We start from the raw sequence: 15,970 nt of genomic DNA on the forward strand, positions 1-15,970 counted from the left end.
TTTGGGCCACACACCAAATGCACTGGAGTGGGAGGTGGCCAACAGCTCTGTTTCTCACATTTTATTTTCAAGGATCTAGACAAGGACACCAGGTCAAAAGAAACCGGATTCCCGGCACCACTCTCCAACCTGGTGATCACGCGTTCATGGCCTGGGCCTCACCTCACCTGTTGCTCTTCAGTCCTTCTGAGTGCTCACTGCATTTGGCTTACATGTAGAAGTCCACAGAAGAAGCAATTTTCTTTTATACTTTGATTCTCATCTGCCTAGGAGAGTGATAGCTTGTTCTCAGTGGTTGACTTTTCTATGCAAATATATTTATGGCAAGTGTGAGGGAGGAAGAAACTTTCTTCTACCCTTCAAGGTTCTTTTGGCTGGTCTAATGATTAAATCTACATGAGACAGATTAGCAAGAGAAAATAACCAAATTTAATTACATACATATGTAATGAACATGAGAATCAGAAACCCCGCATACATGAGAGGGTCAGAGACAGAAAGGAAAAATGAGGTACATATGCCATTCTGAGCTAAGGATGAAGTAAGGCACTTTGGAGCTCCAAAGGGTCACTGCAGCACAATAAGAGCAGATATTCAGAAATTAGTAGTTTGCCCTGCCATATACATCAGTCAACAAATGTTATCTCTGATGATCTCTCATTATGGGCAAGACCCCTAACGCATATTCTTCTAGGTAGTTAAGGGGAAAGGGGACAGACGTTTCTTGTGAGCCTGGAGGGTGTTGACTGCCTTCAACTCAAAATAATTCACATGCCAAAGTGGCACATTTTCAAGAGGCCTTTTCTGAATGCCTACATAAAAATGGAACAAAGGGATGATGAAGGGAAATGACACGCCAATAGCCTCCCAGAGTCAAATCGTTTTAAACAAAAATGTTAGAAATTTGAATGTCATAGTCTGGGGAAGAAAAAAAGACAAATCTAAAGAAGGCATTACAAAACTGCTTGCCCACAGTCAGAATATTTTCTTCCTGCAGCGCAGCGCACTATATTGCAAAGATCTGCGCACAGGTGTATTTCCCCTGCTAGACTAAGTTTGAGATCAGGACTGTATGTTGATTACCAGTATTCTGAAAAGTGCCTGACTCATAGCAGGATTCAAACATGATTTAATCAGTGACGATATGAACAAATACAGAAATAACTCTGAGGATTTTAGGGAGTAGAAACTATGAATTAGATACTACCCTTTCAAAATCCCTTCAAAGTAGGACATACACATTTGTTCTGTCACTTAAAGCACTTATTTTTAAAACTATATGAGTTTCCAATGTCATGAAATGACAATACTTTCCCATCATAGCATGATGATTGAGGTAAATCAATGAGATACATAAATGAGAGGTACTTTCAATGTTTCTTAAAGGAAAGAGGAACAGCTGTTATTTCATAGAGAGACCACAAAGAAAATTTTTAAAAAAACAAGAAACAGTTGGCCTGCATTTTTTCCTGCACATCGATCTCTTAACTTGGGATTTGTTCTTTGTAGGCACCAAGGGAAAATGGGCTGCCAGCTCTACACTCAAATTGGAAGGTCAACCCCAAGAAAGTTTAGCTATTAGAACACAGAGGGGGCTGCTATGAGAGCGCTCACTCCTGATCACTGCCTTCCTCTCCTGCAAAGCACGTTCTCAGGCATCTGCAGGTCACATGGTCCGCCTGGCTTGTCCCCAGTTTCAGCGCCCACCCTCTTCAGGCTGCAAGGTAAGGCAGGATATGAACACACGGCTGCTGCTATTTCCTACAAAGTGTTTTCCCCCCATCTCAGATGTGAGTTAGGTCTTACAAGAGGGCTAGTTAAGCATTCTGCCAAAAAGAATTGCCAATGATTTACTGTTGCTGACAGTGCCCTTATTGGATTTCCACATAATTTAAAAACCTGCAACATGAAATGACCTCAGAGAACATTTAGTAAAATCTCTGCATTTTGAAAATCACAGAATTATCACTCAAAGTTCATAGTTTACATTAGGGCTCACTCTTGGTGTTGCAGTTTATGGATTTGGACAAAGGTATGATATATATTCACTATTATAATATCATATAAAGAATTTTTTTTTTTTTTTTTTTACTGCCCTAAGAACTTTCTGTGCTCCACTTTTCCTGCTCACTCTTGGCAACCAATGATCTTTTTATTGCCTCTACAGTTTGGGTGATGATGTATCAGTGCAGGTTCATCAATAGTAACGGATGCGCCACTCTGGTGGGGGATGTTGATAACAGAGGAGGGTATACATGTTTCGGGACAGCAGGTATATGGGATATCTCTGAACCTTCCTAAAAAAAAGTTGTAAAAAATAAGAAATTTGAGATAGAAAAGTTAAGTGGCTTCAACAAGGTCACAGAGCCTCACAGCAAGGTTCACAGCAGAGCAAGATTAGAATCCAGGGGTCTTACGTTGCAAGCTTTATGCACCACAAATTATGCTACCTGCATCCCATACTCAGAAAAAGTCAAGAAATACTTAGTGAGCATCCATAATATGCTATTTCTTGGGAATACAAGTAAGAAATAGAGTTGGGGGAATCTCCCCTAGGTTCATTTGATTACCTGCTCACGTGAGTGAGAGGGAAGTGGGGACTGTCCTGAGGTTTACATCCGGGTTCTATTTTCACCCCCACATCCTATCCCAGTACCTCTATACTTTGTTAAAGCGGCATTCTGTGCCTGGAAGACTGACCATGTTCAGCTGCTATTCACTCCTGAAGGAGAAGCAGCTCATTCATTACCTCTTCTGCGAGGCTTTCTCTGGGCAAAATGACTCACACTTTTGACCTTTCAGTACTTTGCAAATATGCTATTACAGATTTTGTAAGTATTGTAGTTACTTATTAGCCCTCCAATTAGACTGCAACTCCCTCACAGTGGGATTGGATCTTAATCACCTCTGCATTTCCAGAAACAAACTCTGCGATGGAATATAGTTTACGTGCTCAAAAAACTTGTGGAGAGGACACAGATTTCTTTGTGTCCTACCATTTCTTTTTCTAGAGTACAGTTTGAGCCTAGGAAACATTATAAAACAAAAATAAATATAGCTTCTATAATGAAGCAGCTGACAGAATATATTGAATATTGCAGATTTAAGAGTTCCGGTAGGGCACAAACTATGTATCACTAAGATACAAAAAAAATTTGTTCCTTTACTTTAGAAAAATGACTGTCAACAGTATTGTAATTTTTCATTGATCTAAAACTGCTCATAACCATTTAGGGTAATAACAACAACAATAATAATAGGCAATCATTTGCTTTAAAAATAAAAAATCACATAAAATACATAAAATATATAAAGAACAGCTTGGTCCAAGCTCATGGATATTCACTCTATAGGAGTCATTTTGGAAGGTTATAAGTCTCACAATTATAAGGACAGTAGAAGACACAGACTAAATAATAAACCTGGAAAAGAAAATCTATTATAAAAAAATCTGGTTTTAAATTTTGATCACATCTGAACAGGCAAAAACAATTAAAGTCAGGTAAATAATTATTATTTATAGTCCTTGTTGCTTCAGGACCAAGAATTAAATTGTACTGAAGCAAAAAACAGTGCAATAAAGTACCTTGCAAGTTTCAAATAACCATTTGATTCAAGAGTTAAAGAGACAAAATGAATGTTAACACATTGAACAAAAATAGTTAAGCTGCCTCTTCCTAGCACATGTACAATGTATTTTTAGAACCAAACTACTTTAGGTCAAAAACACTTATCTTTTAAAAGTATCATTTACTCCTTTTTATAGGTTTCTGTAAATTGTATTTTCCCCAAACATGAACACAACATTTGATCTATTCATTTATTTTACTTCATAAGCCATTGTTAGAGGTATAAATATACATACAGGCAGACTTCAGAAATTGCAGGTTAGGTTCCATACTAGCATAATAAAGTGAGTATTGCAATAAAGTGAGTCATAATCTTTTTATTGGTAGAGGGTTTTGCCTTCAATTTGTAAAAAATGCAACACCTGTGATGGACAATAAAGCGAAGCGCAATAAAACAAGGCAAGCCTATATATCTAAAATGTGGGTATCCTACATATGATTCCTAGAATTTAGTCATTGTATAGACTTTCTGACTATTTCAATTATTCATAAAAAGAATTATAGAGAAAACATGTTCGTTATTTATTGTAATTAAAGCATATTAATTATATTTTTAAAAGTTAGTTTTTTTAAAAAAAAGTCTCCATTTTTTAAATTTCTGATAATGGCCATCTTTTCGTTATCCACCTTAAAGATCAAACATAAAACAATGAGGAATGTAGGTCTATTTTAAAAATATAAATACTTGTGGTGACAGTTTAAATCATTTGGTCCTCACAAATAATACTTAACAAATCAAGTTCAGCTTAATTGCAGGTAAATGTAATTAATCACAAGGCTAGAATATTTTACTGTTCTTTTGGCTGCAGGTTATACTTTTGTGGCTGGAAAAAATATTCTTCAATAGCACTGACTAGTTCATGAAGTTCTTTCTTCAGCTGCTCAGGGTCACTGCAAAATAAGGGGGATGGGAATTCCAGGTCAGTGGATTATTTCAAAGCATATTTTAGATTCTCCCCACATTGACCAGGTAACACTGACATGTAACTTTAAGGGGAGGCCTAAGTCAGACAAAACAGAACTCCAGTGGCTTCAGCATGGGAGCGCACCTGTTAACTGGGACAGAAAACAAACAAACAAAAAACCCTGAGAAAATACCCATTATTTTTCCCAAAGATTTTCCCAAAGTCTCTACATAAATGAAATCACTCCTTTCCAGTTCTCAAAAGAATTTTTAAGAAATGCAATTTTTGGCCTAGCATTTCTAAAAGATCTGCAATGTTCGTACCTAGCAGTACAGAGAAAACTTTTAGTACTCCAGTTGTCATTAAATCCTTCTGAACTTTTACAAGTGACATCTTTGTTATGTCCTAGTCTCCCAGGACAAAAAGTTTCCTGATTCTGTTTCCCCTTAAACTACTAGAGGCTAAGCAGCAGACTCATCTGTAAGGCCTTCCTAGGATGGGTGGAGATGGTGAGCCTCCTACAAGGCCTGCTAGTCACACACCAGGAACTCAGACCCCAGGGTTTATCTTTGTTATTCTACCTCCAGAACAAAAGGCCCAAAACTAAAGTGTAAACAAGAATCTAGGGAGCGAGATCCCTTTAAGGAAATCAAGTCTCGAGCATGTTGAAAACATTCATTCATATGCAAACAATTAGAAGGTCAATAATAAATAAAATGAACTTGTAATTAGACAAGCTTCCAGCAGCTCAGGTAAGTGTCAGGCCACTAGCACAGTGAGTTACTTTAAAAACTTTTAAACCAAAAAGCTGATTTAAAAAACTAAATCCTTCGATTCAAACTGTCCATACTTCATACTCGACCATCTTTAATATATACAAACTTTATTTTAATGGAAATGGCAATTCTTGTAATTAGTTAAGATCATTTTTACATTGCGATAGCTAACCAGTACAACTAAAACAACCCATTTTATTACAGACATTAATTCTGGCTCTGGAAGTTACTAGTGTGTGCCCTTGGGCAAGTGGCTTAGCCTCTCCAAGGCCCAGATTCCTCATTTGTGAAATTGGGATAAAGACTTTACTTTCTCAAGAGAGTTGATGTATAGATTGAGATAAATTATATAAAGCAATTAGCATAGAACCTGTCCCCAAAACCTCAATAAATGTAGCTCTCATTATAATTATTTTTACCCCCATGGTAACATATAAAGTAATTATGCTTCATAAGTACATATGAATCACAGGGTTTTTTTCCCCTTCTCCATAAGGTGCTTTGAAGAAAAAAAAAAATTCCCAGGAAGGCACATAACTAATAATGTTTGTGTTTTTTTAACAATATACCTAAAACTAAAACTCATCAATGAATTACTATATATCTACATACAAATATATATGCACACACACATATATATATACCTCCTACTAATTTTATTTCTGTTTGAACCTTGCCTGATATAATTCTTATCTAAACTTTGAGATAGTAAGAGAATGTCCTTGTTCTTAGAAATGCATATTGAAGTCTGTGGTTCAGAAAAAAAAAAAGAAATATAAATTATATATGATGAGAGAGAGCAAAGATCACAAAATATTAGCAATTGCTGAGTCTAGGCTAGGGTAGGCAAACTATGGCTTGAGGTCCCCCCTTTTTTGCTTATGACCTGTTTTTGTAAATAAAGTTTTATCGAAACACAGCCACTTCCGTTCTTTATGTATATGGCTGCTTTCTTGCTACAACAGCAGAGCTGAATAGTAGTGACAGAGACTATATGGTCTGTAAACCCCAAAATATTTACTATCTAGCTTTTTACAGTATAAAAGCTTACCAACCCCTGGTCTAAGTGACAGGTACGTGAATATTCACTGCATTATTATTTCAACATTTCTGTAGGGCTCAAATTTTCCAAAATAAATATGTGGACAAAACTAAAGACATCTACCCCAACAAAAATATTTTTTAAAAGCAGGACTTCTATGTGAAAAAATTTTTTACATTCTAAAGGTTAGTAGGTCATAAAATTCAAGAAATGAACAAAATTCATGATATAAATACATTAATAATATTTAAGGTTATCAGAAAATAAGGAAACTTTAGGCATGGCTTCATTTCTGTTGGACATTACATGTACTGGTGGCTGGCTTGGGCTCTGACAGCATATCCATGGATGACTTAGTGCCTAACGTCCCATTTAATAAAAGTGTGCAACGTTTCAATGAATATAATACAAGGACAATCTTTCAAAGTATTTTCAGCAATTTATAAACTAACATTTGAATTTAAGTCCATTCAATAAGCCATGTGAAAATGTAAAAACTATAGATCTTTAAATATTAAGTAGTATTGTTATTATAAAGGAAAGTTTTCTGAAATATTAGATACGTTTTCACAAGATAATGAAAAGGAAAAGACAAATATATAGAGAAAACATCTTTAAATTGGACTAATGTTTATTTGTTTTCAAAAGAATGAGACATAGAAATATAAAAGCACTGAGAATAAGAATTACAAGGACATGTCAACGGAAAACCACACTCGATATAGTAGCAAATAGCTTGTTATCTAACACACATGGAAACACCGATAATTGCATAATATTCAATAAAACACTGGTTATGCAAAGTGCTTATAAAATGAGCTGTTTTAGGTGTTTAAGTTGCTTAAAAGTTGAGTTTTTGCCCAATAAGCACAAAAAGGTTTTGAATGAGAATCTAGCAAAATATATTACACAATCCCATGACTTCTTAAATATATTTGAGTATCTTGATGTTTGAGAGCCATAATTATGACTCTAACTCTAGCATTCCACACTCAACGAGCCTCGAAGATGATTCAGGGCTTGTTGAGTGTGGAATGCTATTTCCCTTAAGATAAACTCCCAGAGTGGTGAACATTCTGAGTTTTATATCTGTGTTTTACAGTTTTGTTTTTCCTTAATATTTCTTGCTTTGCTATCAGCACTCCTCTCTGCTTAAGGAAAATCTAACTTTAATAATTCTTTCGCCACTCTTCTAATTTGCTACATTTTAATATGCTATTGGCTTGCCAATTTAAAATGGTCAGAAATTCTTCTCTGCTTCTATTTCCACATAGTGCAAATTTGATTCACAAAGCCAGAAAAAACCTTCTATAAGCAAAGCTTTGGTATGCATATGTTGCAACAACTACCTAGTTGAAATGTGGCTAGTGCAATCTGGAAACTGATTTTTTAATTTCATTTAAGTCTAATTGACTGAAATTCAAATTTAAAAACTGACCCTTGATTCAGTTGTTGGAAAACTTAAGTATGTTAGGAACAATTGGGGTATCAAAATCCACTTTTTCAACTGTAAATTTTGTGATATCTAAATATAGTCGAGTATTTCTGAAAAACTTTGCATTTGAATTGAGATACATGGTAAGTGTAAAATAATAAATGGATTTTGAAGACTTAATATGGAAAAAAGTGAAATATTTCATTAATAATTTTTATTATGGATTATGTGTTGTAATGATATTTTAAAATATTATATAAATAAAATATATTATTTGAATTTAATAATTTACCTGTTTCTTTTTACTATTCAAAAATGTGTCTTGTAGGAATTTAAATCGCATATATGGCTCACATTTTATTTCTATTGGACAGAGTTGACTTACTTCACTTAAAAAAATTTTTTTCTCCTGATTCTTAACTGTATTCTGAATACAGAAGTGCTAGTTAACTGAGTGCAATATCACATTTACATACGCTAACTACATACATCACAATTGTTAAAGTTCAAAATGTTACAATTGTTGAGAAGTGACCAACTAAAACCCTTTGCCAAAGTCATAAAAAGATGACCCTGAAGCCATTAGACCATCAGTTCTTTGGTGACAAGGACTCTTTCTGATATGGCCCTTTATCCGACCTGGGACCCAGCACAGACTTATGCACAATAAGTGCTTAAGGATATTTGTTGAATGCATGTGAAATAGATTTTAATTTATTATATCAGAGACATGGAGAAAAAGAGAAAAACTCATTGGTGTTGCTTCAAATAAAAAGTACTAAAAAAGAAACTATTACTATTTCAGTATTATTATTACTGAAGTTAGGAGTGAAATTTTCTTATGCAAAGAAAGTTGGGAGAGGAAGAGGAGTAATTAAGTAGGAAGTAGGCACTATTATCGCTAGACATTTCAAGCACCTGTTAACAGCACAATATTAATGTAGGTTCTTAAATAACTTTCCTAATTATATGCCATGTTGGAAAGATGAAATGTTTTACTTAAAATTTGAACAGAACCAATTAGGAAGTCTAGGGAATAAGTCAGAACAGCTACATCCATATCTTACCTATTTCCAGGTGGAGCACACAGTTCTGAATAGTACTTGATTTTGGGCTCCGTCCCACTGGTCCTCATGGTGGCCACACATCCATTAGCAAAGGTAAAGGTGATCATTTGGCTGCTTTTACTAGTAGGGAGAATCTAGGAATTAATTACACATGTTATAAATTTAAATAGTAACATAAACTGTCCTGGTCTAAATAACAGTTTCTCTTGATAAACAAGAAAATAAATGCCAAACAAATATATTGGTTTAGGAAAGAAGAACATTTTGAGAAAAATCAGAAAATGTACTCTATATGAACGACATACTAAATAGTAATAACAATAATATGGTAATCTGCGAAAATTAAGTAGCTTTGTATACTAGCTTTTTAAAAACAAATTTATTTATTTATTTTAATTAGTTTCAAGTATGAATGCTAGGTTTTTGCCTTCTCCATTCTATTCATTAAAGCTACTAAAGTTTTACTAAAATTGAAATACATAATTTCACAAGAAATAGATTATAATAGGTTTAAATGCATTACAAAAAAGAAAAAGACAACATTAGATTTTATTTCTTTGCAAAAGAAAGTCTATAAAGAGACTTTTTAAAAAATAAAGCTTCTGGCAGATGTATTCATAGCTGATTGCTCTCAAAGTCCCACTAACATGACAAAAATACAAAAAACGAAACAAACACAAGGGCAAAGAGGAAAAGAGGAAACAGCAGTTGATGGGTTGCCAACCAGTCCGGGAAGGGAGAAAACAGATGGAGGAGCAGAATCGACCTGATGGGACACAGGATTATGACAGCTGAGCATCTGCAGGAGACAGACAAGAACTGAATGAAGGTGCTCTGCAGAACACTGGCAAATCTCACTACTTGGAGGCACCAGGCACTGCAAAGGGCAGGGGAGAGAAGAAGGTAGTATGTGAAGGGAGCTATTAGACCCTCTCAGATCCTCACCCTCTGCCCACAGTCAGGCAACCAGCTCATAGGAGATGGTTTAATTCTGTGGTATAATTGAATCAGCAAGGCTCAGGAGTTGGGGACACCTGACACTGTGGAGAGTGAAAACAGAGATTAATTCGAGCCCACAAACACACTAAATGTTAGAACCCTTCCTCCCATGCTCCCTGGATCTCTCCTCCACTTATAGAGCCTCAGCATGCAACTTATAGCCCTCAGACAAGAGATTGGGATGAGAGTTAGGCTTCCCCAGATGGGGCCCCTATACAAAGTTAATTTAATACCCAGTCTCCCTAGAGTGAAGTAGGTCAGTTGCCAAGGCTTGAGCATATATATACAGAGCTTCCGATAAGCTTTTTAGTGCCCAAAAGATAATTAAGGATCACCAGACTTTGGGGGAAAAGACATCGAAGAAAAGACAAAGGCCAAAACAAACAAATAAATATCATAAAACTTGGAGAAAATAAAGACAATATAGAGAAAAAAATCTGCATTTTTAAAAAGGGGATAACTAATATCCTTAAGAGCTAAGATATTACAGACATGAAACAAGAACAAGATGCAATTTTTAATAAATTAGAGAATAAGAGCTGAAATACAGTAAATGGAAGTATTGAAAGTTAATGTTGAGGAAAACTCCCCACAAGTAGGAAAAGAACATACATATAGATGATAGGAAAGAAAGAAACACGGCAAGTAGATCATCAGTCCTGGAGAGCCAGCATCTACCTAAAAATTTGTTGAAAAAGGGAGACCAGAAAACACAGGGGAAGAAGTTATTGGAAAAACGACCATCTAGTCTCTTTGACACAAAATCAAAAAAAATTTCTCAGAACTAAAAAAGGGAATGAAAAGAGACCCATATTTTCATACATTGCTAAAATTTTAGAATCCAAAGTATAGCAGAAAGTTCCTAAAACTTTCCTAGAGAGAGAAAAAAAAAAAGTTGCACAGGAAGGATGGAACAAGTATGGCATCAACACACAGCTCTAGTTCTAAATGAGTGAATGACTGGATGCTTAACAGCAACACCAGAACCCAACAGTGATGGAGCAATGCTTTCAAAAGTGCGAGTCAGTAAAGTCTGAGGGTAGAATAGGACATTTTCGGAAATAGGTCTCCAAACATTTATCTCCATTCACTTTTTCTTAGGAAGCTACTAGAGGATGTTATTTAGGAAAATAAATATAGAAGGAGGAAGTCACTGGGTCCAGAAGCAAGGGAACGACAAATGGCATTCCCAGGATGACAGCTGTGCACTCAAACCAGAGAGCAGCTGGCCCTGAGCAGGTGGAGGGAACAGGAGAGAGGCCAATGGAAATGAAACAGAACAGCAGACTAGCCGAATCGTTGGACCCTGTAGAAACCCTACCAAGGCATATTTGAAAGATGTGGGAAGAACTGGTGATAGTTATACAGAAGTTCAAGCAAACAAAAGAACAAAGCAATAATTAATTATAGAAAAAACAATTCTCCACACAAATTAGGGGAACCTAATCTAACTACACTATTTAACTAAGCAGGAAACAAAAATTACTAGTCGTAATGATACAAGCACAGAATCTGATGTCACCCAAAGCTGTGGTATAAACATGTTGTGAAAAAGAAGAGTAGTGAGTGCTGGAAGTAACTAAATCCTTATCTCTACGATAGAAAATTAATGAAGTCTAACACTGACAAGTCAGAACATCACCATATAAGCACATTATTTAGAAGCCTGGCAGCAAAGACCAAGAGAAAGAACAGAAAGGGAAGGTTGGTTGTCTCGGCAGCATGCCAATGAGACGGCAGTGGTTGGAACTGCCACGTTCCATCCTCTGAATACTACTTATCTTCTGAAAGTATATTGTGTGCTGATGAAAATAAAAAATATATAGAAAAGTAAATATCAAAGATAATGTCTAATAATTCACAAGGATATCCTTACTCTCCTTTCCCTACCTGCCACCAGAGCTAGCAACACTCTTTTGAAGCCACATTGGAGCCTTCTTTTGACTCCAGTGGGGAATCCGCATGATATGAAGAATGCAACCTCATATTTTACAGCTAACAGCTACCAGACACTCAGAGAACAGGGCAAAACTAAGTAGGAAGCCAACAGTGGTTCTCCAAATTGGACCAGTCGCCTCCACATCACCTGGGAACTTGTAAGAAAGACAAACTCTTAGTCCGCATCTCAGACCTACTCTGTCAGAAACACCAGGGGTGGGTGGGCTGCAGCACTCGGCATTTCAACCAGGTGGCCAGGTGACTCAGATGCTTGTTCAAGAGTGAGAACAAGATGAGAGAGAGGAAAAGCAGGATCAGGAATCAGAGGACCCAGACTGTACCCTGACCATCACCAACCAGCTGTGCAACCTCAGACAGCTCGTGCCCCTCTGAGCATTGATTTCCTTATGTGTTAAGTGACAGTGTTGGCTGAGGTGACTATTGAGAACCCTTTTAGTTCTAGCCCCTGATGTTTAACTTTCTATATATTTTGATAGCTTACTTATAATAATGCCTAAATGTCTAAATTAGCTTCAAGTAATTATATGATTAACATGGTTCTGCACCCAATTCTGACTATGTTCCCTACACCCCCAAGCAATTTTATGATACCACACAGTATCCTACAATTGAATTCAATTCTGACACTAGCTACCTGAGATAACATCAGATTCCAGAGGTTAAGGGCTCAGTCCTACAGGACTGCCACACACACACACACACACACACACACACACATATCACGACACATACTTCAGGATGCCAGCTCAAGTCTAGTTCTGGGTCACCTGGGCTTTGACTGATGAGCTGGAGCTCAGAGGTTCCAAAGAACTCCTCCTTGGGTTTGATTAATTTGCTAGAGTAGCGCACAGAACTCAGAAAAACATCTTATTTACTAGATTACTGGTTTATTATAAAAGGCTATAACTCAGGAACAGCCAGATGGAAGAGATGCCTAGGACAAGGTATGGGAAAGAGCATGGAGCTTCCATGTCCTCTTTGAGCCAACACTCTTCCCAAATCTCCACATATTCACCAATATAGAAGCTCTTCAAACCCTCTTCATTACATAGGCATGTTTGATTAAATGATTGATTAAATTATTGGCTATTGGTGATTGAACTCAATCTCCAGCTCCTTTTCTCTCCCCAGAGATCAGGATGGGACTGAAAGTTCAAACTCTAATCTCCTGGTTGGTTCTCCTGGCAACAGCCCCCATCCTTAGGGTACCTGAGTTTTCTAAAAGTCATCTTGTCAACAAAGCACAAGACACCTTTATGCTCTCATCACTTGGGAAATTCTAAGGGTTTTAGGAGCTCTGTGCCAGGAAAGAGGACAGAGACCAAATATATTTCTTATTATGAATCATAATATTGCACTGATATACAAGTTAAGCTTTTCAAAGTATAATAGAAGGTAAAGAAAAAAAAGGTTGACAAAAGTAGGCATTACTTACAGCTTTTTTATCAGGTTGGCTATCATCATAGCCAGTTGTAAGATCCCTAACGCCAGATATTTCAAATTTGCCACAAGTTTTTGGATAATTATTCTTCCCATCATAGTTTCTAAGGTTTTCAAATAATTTTTTAATGGTGCCTTGATCATGGCAGATGAAATATGAAGCTTTGGTAATATGGTAGCCATACCTATCAAAATAAATACAAACACATGCAAAATAAGGAACAAATCATTCTGCATAGTGTACACAGAACATGTATCAACCAGTACATTCTAAAAAGCTTAATGAAACAAATGACCATGACTAGCTTCAAAGGAATAGTTTAGCATTAAGAAAGAGGTATAACAATTTACTCAGGGGACCACCAAACTATTGCCTGGCCTTCAGCCTATATTTGTAAGTAAAAATTTTATAGAAATGTAGCCATGCTGCACCCATTACATTATGCATCGTGTCTGGCTGCTTTTGTACTACAAAGGCACAGCTGAATAATTGCTATAAAAAGACTAAATAGATGTTTCATAAACACATTTAATCTTTTTTGACATCGGACACTTAAAATCATATTCTTTAGCTGTTTCTGTGGCTAATGTTCTCATCTGGTAAAGGTTACTGTCATCACAAATGGTAATTACTATTAAATGGCTAAGTATCAAAGGGAAGAGATAATTTCTTATTTGGTTTTTATAAGAAATAGAATTCATAACTAAAGTAAGAGCATTGGAAAGAATATTAGTATCTTGTGCACAAGTACGTAATACATTTAAAAATATTACTACGTGTGGTGATGCATGTAGTAATAGACTGATGCATGCAATAGACTTATAGCAATCATGTCATAATATATACATATACCGAATCACTGTGCTGTACACCTGAAACTAATAAAAAATATTATTTCAGTTATGTAGAGTCAATAGAAACTTACTCAACATAGATGGCCTTTAGCTGCTGAGACAAAGACAAATTCTTGGTTGCTAAAAAGCTAGCCAACTCCGCGCTTATGACAGCGGCACTGACTCCATCTTTGTCCAGAACAAAAGGGCAGCACATATATCCTGCAGAAACACGTGTCAGACACACACCCTTAGGAGTGGGTTGCTTTACAATGCTGTGCATACACATATCTATATGCATTCTGCTTACTGCATGACAGGTTGTACAGTATGAGTATGTGGATAGTTCTCATTTACCATTGTATATAAAAATCTAGCCCAGTGCCTAGTACATAGTAGGCTTTCAAGAAGTATTTGGTGAATAACCCATAAGGAGAGTCTTCCTCCTAGCCAAAAAGTGCTCATTTCCTAGGTCCAGGCCAAATCCCTCCAGCTCACACAAAATTGTTTCCAATTGTTCTAGTCAATGCTTATTCTGTCTTCTCTGAATTCCCACAGTTATTGTGAGTTATATTATTTGTTTTGACATGTGGCCTATCCTCTTTTGTGTGGTTATCTAACTAGAAAGATTCTTGTAAGCTGCTATAGGTCAAGGTCAGAGTCCATTTCTTTCAGAGTCACTGCATAATTGATATGCAATAAATATTTCATAAATGAATATGAAAAAAGGTTTTTAAATAAAAAGCTATAAAGGACAAAACTGTCAATTATGACAACAAAAGAGCAAAGCTGAGCTATTATACTTCATTTAATCAATTAGTTAGATGTGTGCTGCAGCAAATACACAGATCAATCAGAAGAATACATATTATAGAATAAGTAAAATGTATCATAACTAAACAAATAGTTAAATACCCCCAGCACAAACAGCTGAATTTCAAGTTTCTACGGCCAGCTCTCCTTTCTGCTCATTTACATTGATAATTTAAGATAAGTGTTTTTCAGTCATTCTAGCTGGGTTCAGGGTCATCTTTTCAAGTGACAATCAGTTTGGTGAAGGCACCACAACCGTGTTTTCTCCTTTCCTCTGGACAGACTTCTGCATAGCTTTTTTGGAGGAGGAGAGAACATATTGGACCTGGATACCAACACAATTGAGGAAATATCACAACTCCCCTAGTATGTGGATTCTTAAGCTTCTAGTAGCCATGTGCAGGACACCACTGTGTTCAGTCATCTGGGGAAGGAATTCACTTCCTTACATGAATGGCTCTGTTATTTACGAGATATTCTTTTTAGCTGAAAAAAAATCTGATTTTCCATTTTAGGGGTAGGATGCTCTTTGAAATGCCGCAGAAGCAAAGCAAACTGTGTGTTCCTGTTTCACTGGTCACCTTTTGAACCCAAATCCAAATCCACATCTTTTTTCATTTTTTTGCATTCTATACATTAACTAATTCTACGATCATCATGATCACTTCTTACCGATAGCTTCTTCAAATGCAAATAAGACATTCTTCCCCTGGTCTATTAGCTGTTTGGCTCGGTTCCCCATCCACTTAAAGCCAGTTAATTTTTCCTAAAGGAATAATCCAGAGGAGAAAGACAGGCCTTAGACCTTCTACAGAGCAAAAGGAAGGAGAAAGAGCCTGTGCCCCAAACACCTTACCTCAAAGTGAAAACCCTCCTTTAAGGCAATGGCCTGCAAGATTTTGGAGGAGACAGTGCTGGACAACATGTATGTGTCCTTGAGGGCATTGTGATCTTGGTTCTTTTCTTTCCAACAAGTAAAGAGCCACCAGCCCAGGAGGGCCCCCAACTCATTGCCTGAAAACACTCTCCATTCACCACTGGAAAAAGAAAAAATAACCGTGCATTGCAGTG

At 36.4% G+C, this 15,970-nt stretch overlaps 1 protein-coding gene across 1 annotated transcript in view; it reads right to left on the minus strand.

Annotated features, from left to right (window-relative positions):
• Positions 1-3,806: 3,806 nt before the first annotated feature.
• The window catches only part of PGM2 (phosphoglucomutase 2), a 31,650-nt gene continuing 19,486 nt past the window's right edge, over positions 3,807-15,970 (minus strand). The window contains exons 9-14 of the mRNA XM_039848671.1: positions 15,756-15,936; positions 15,572-15,665; positions 14,179-14,308; positions 13,248-13,437; positions 8,855-8,988; positions 3,807-4,520 (exon numbers count right to left, since the gene is read on the minus strand). Of these exons, the coding sequence (XP_039704605.1) occupies positions 4,418-4,520; positions 8,855-8,988; positions 13,248-13,437; positions 14,179-14,308; positions 15,572-15,665; positions 15,756-15,936 (832 nt within the window). The 3' untranslated portion in view covers positions 3,807-4,417. The remainder of the gene's footprint in view (positions 4,521-8,854; positions 8,989-13,247; positions 13,438-14,178; positions 14,309-15,571; positions 15,666-15,755; positions 15,937-15,970) is intronic.

This window comes from Pteropus medius, unplaced genomic scaffold, assembly GCF_902729225.1.
Source record: "Pteropus medius unplaced genomic scaffold, Ma_sr-lr_union100, whole genome shotgun sequence".
NCBI lineage: Eukaryota > Metazoa > Chordata > Mammalia > Chiroptera > Pteropodidae > Pteropus > Pteropus medius.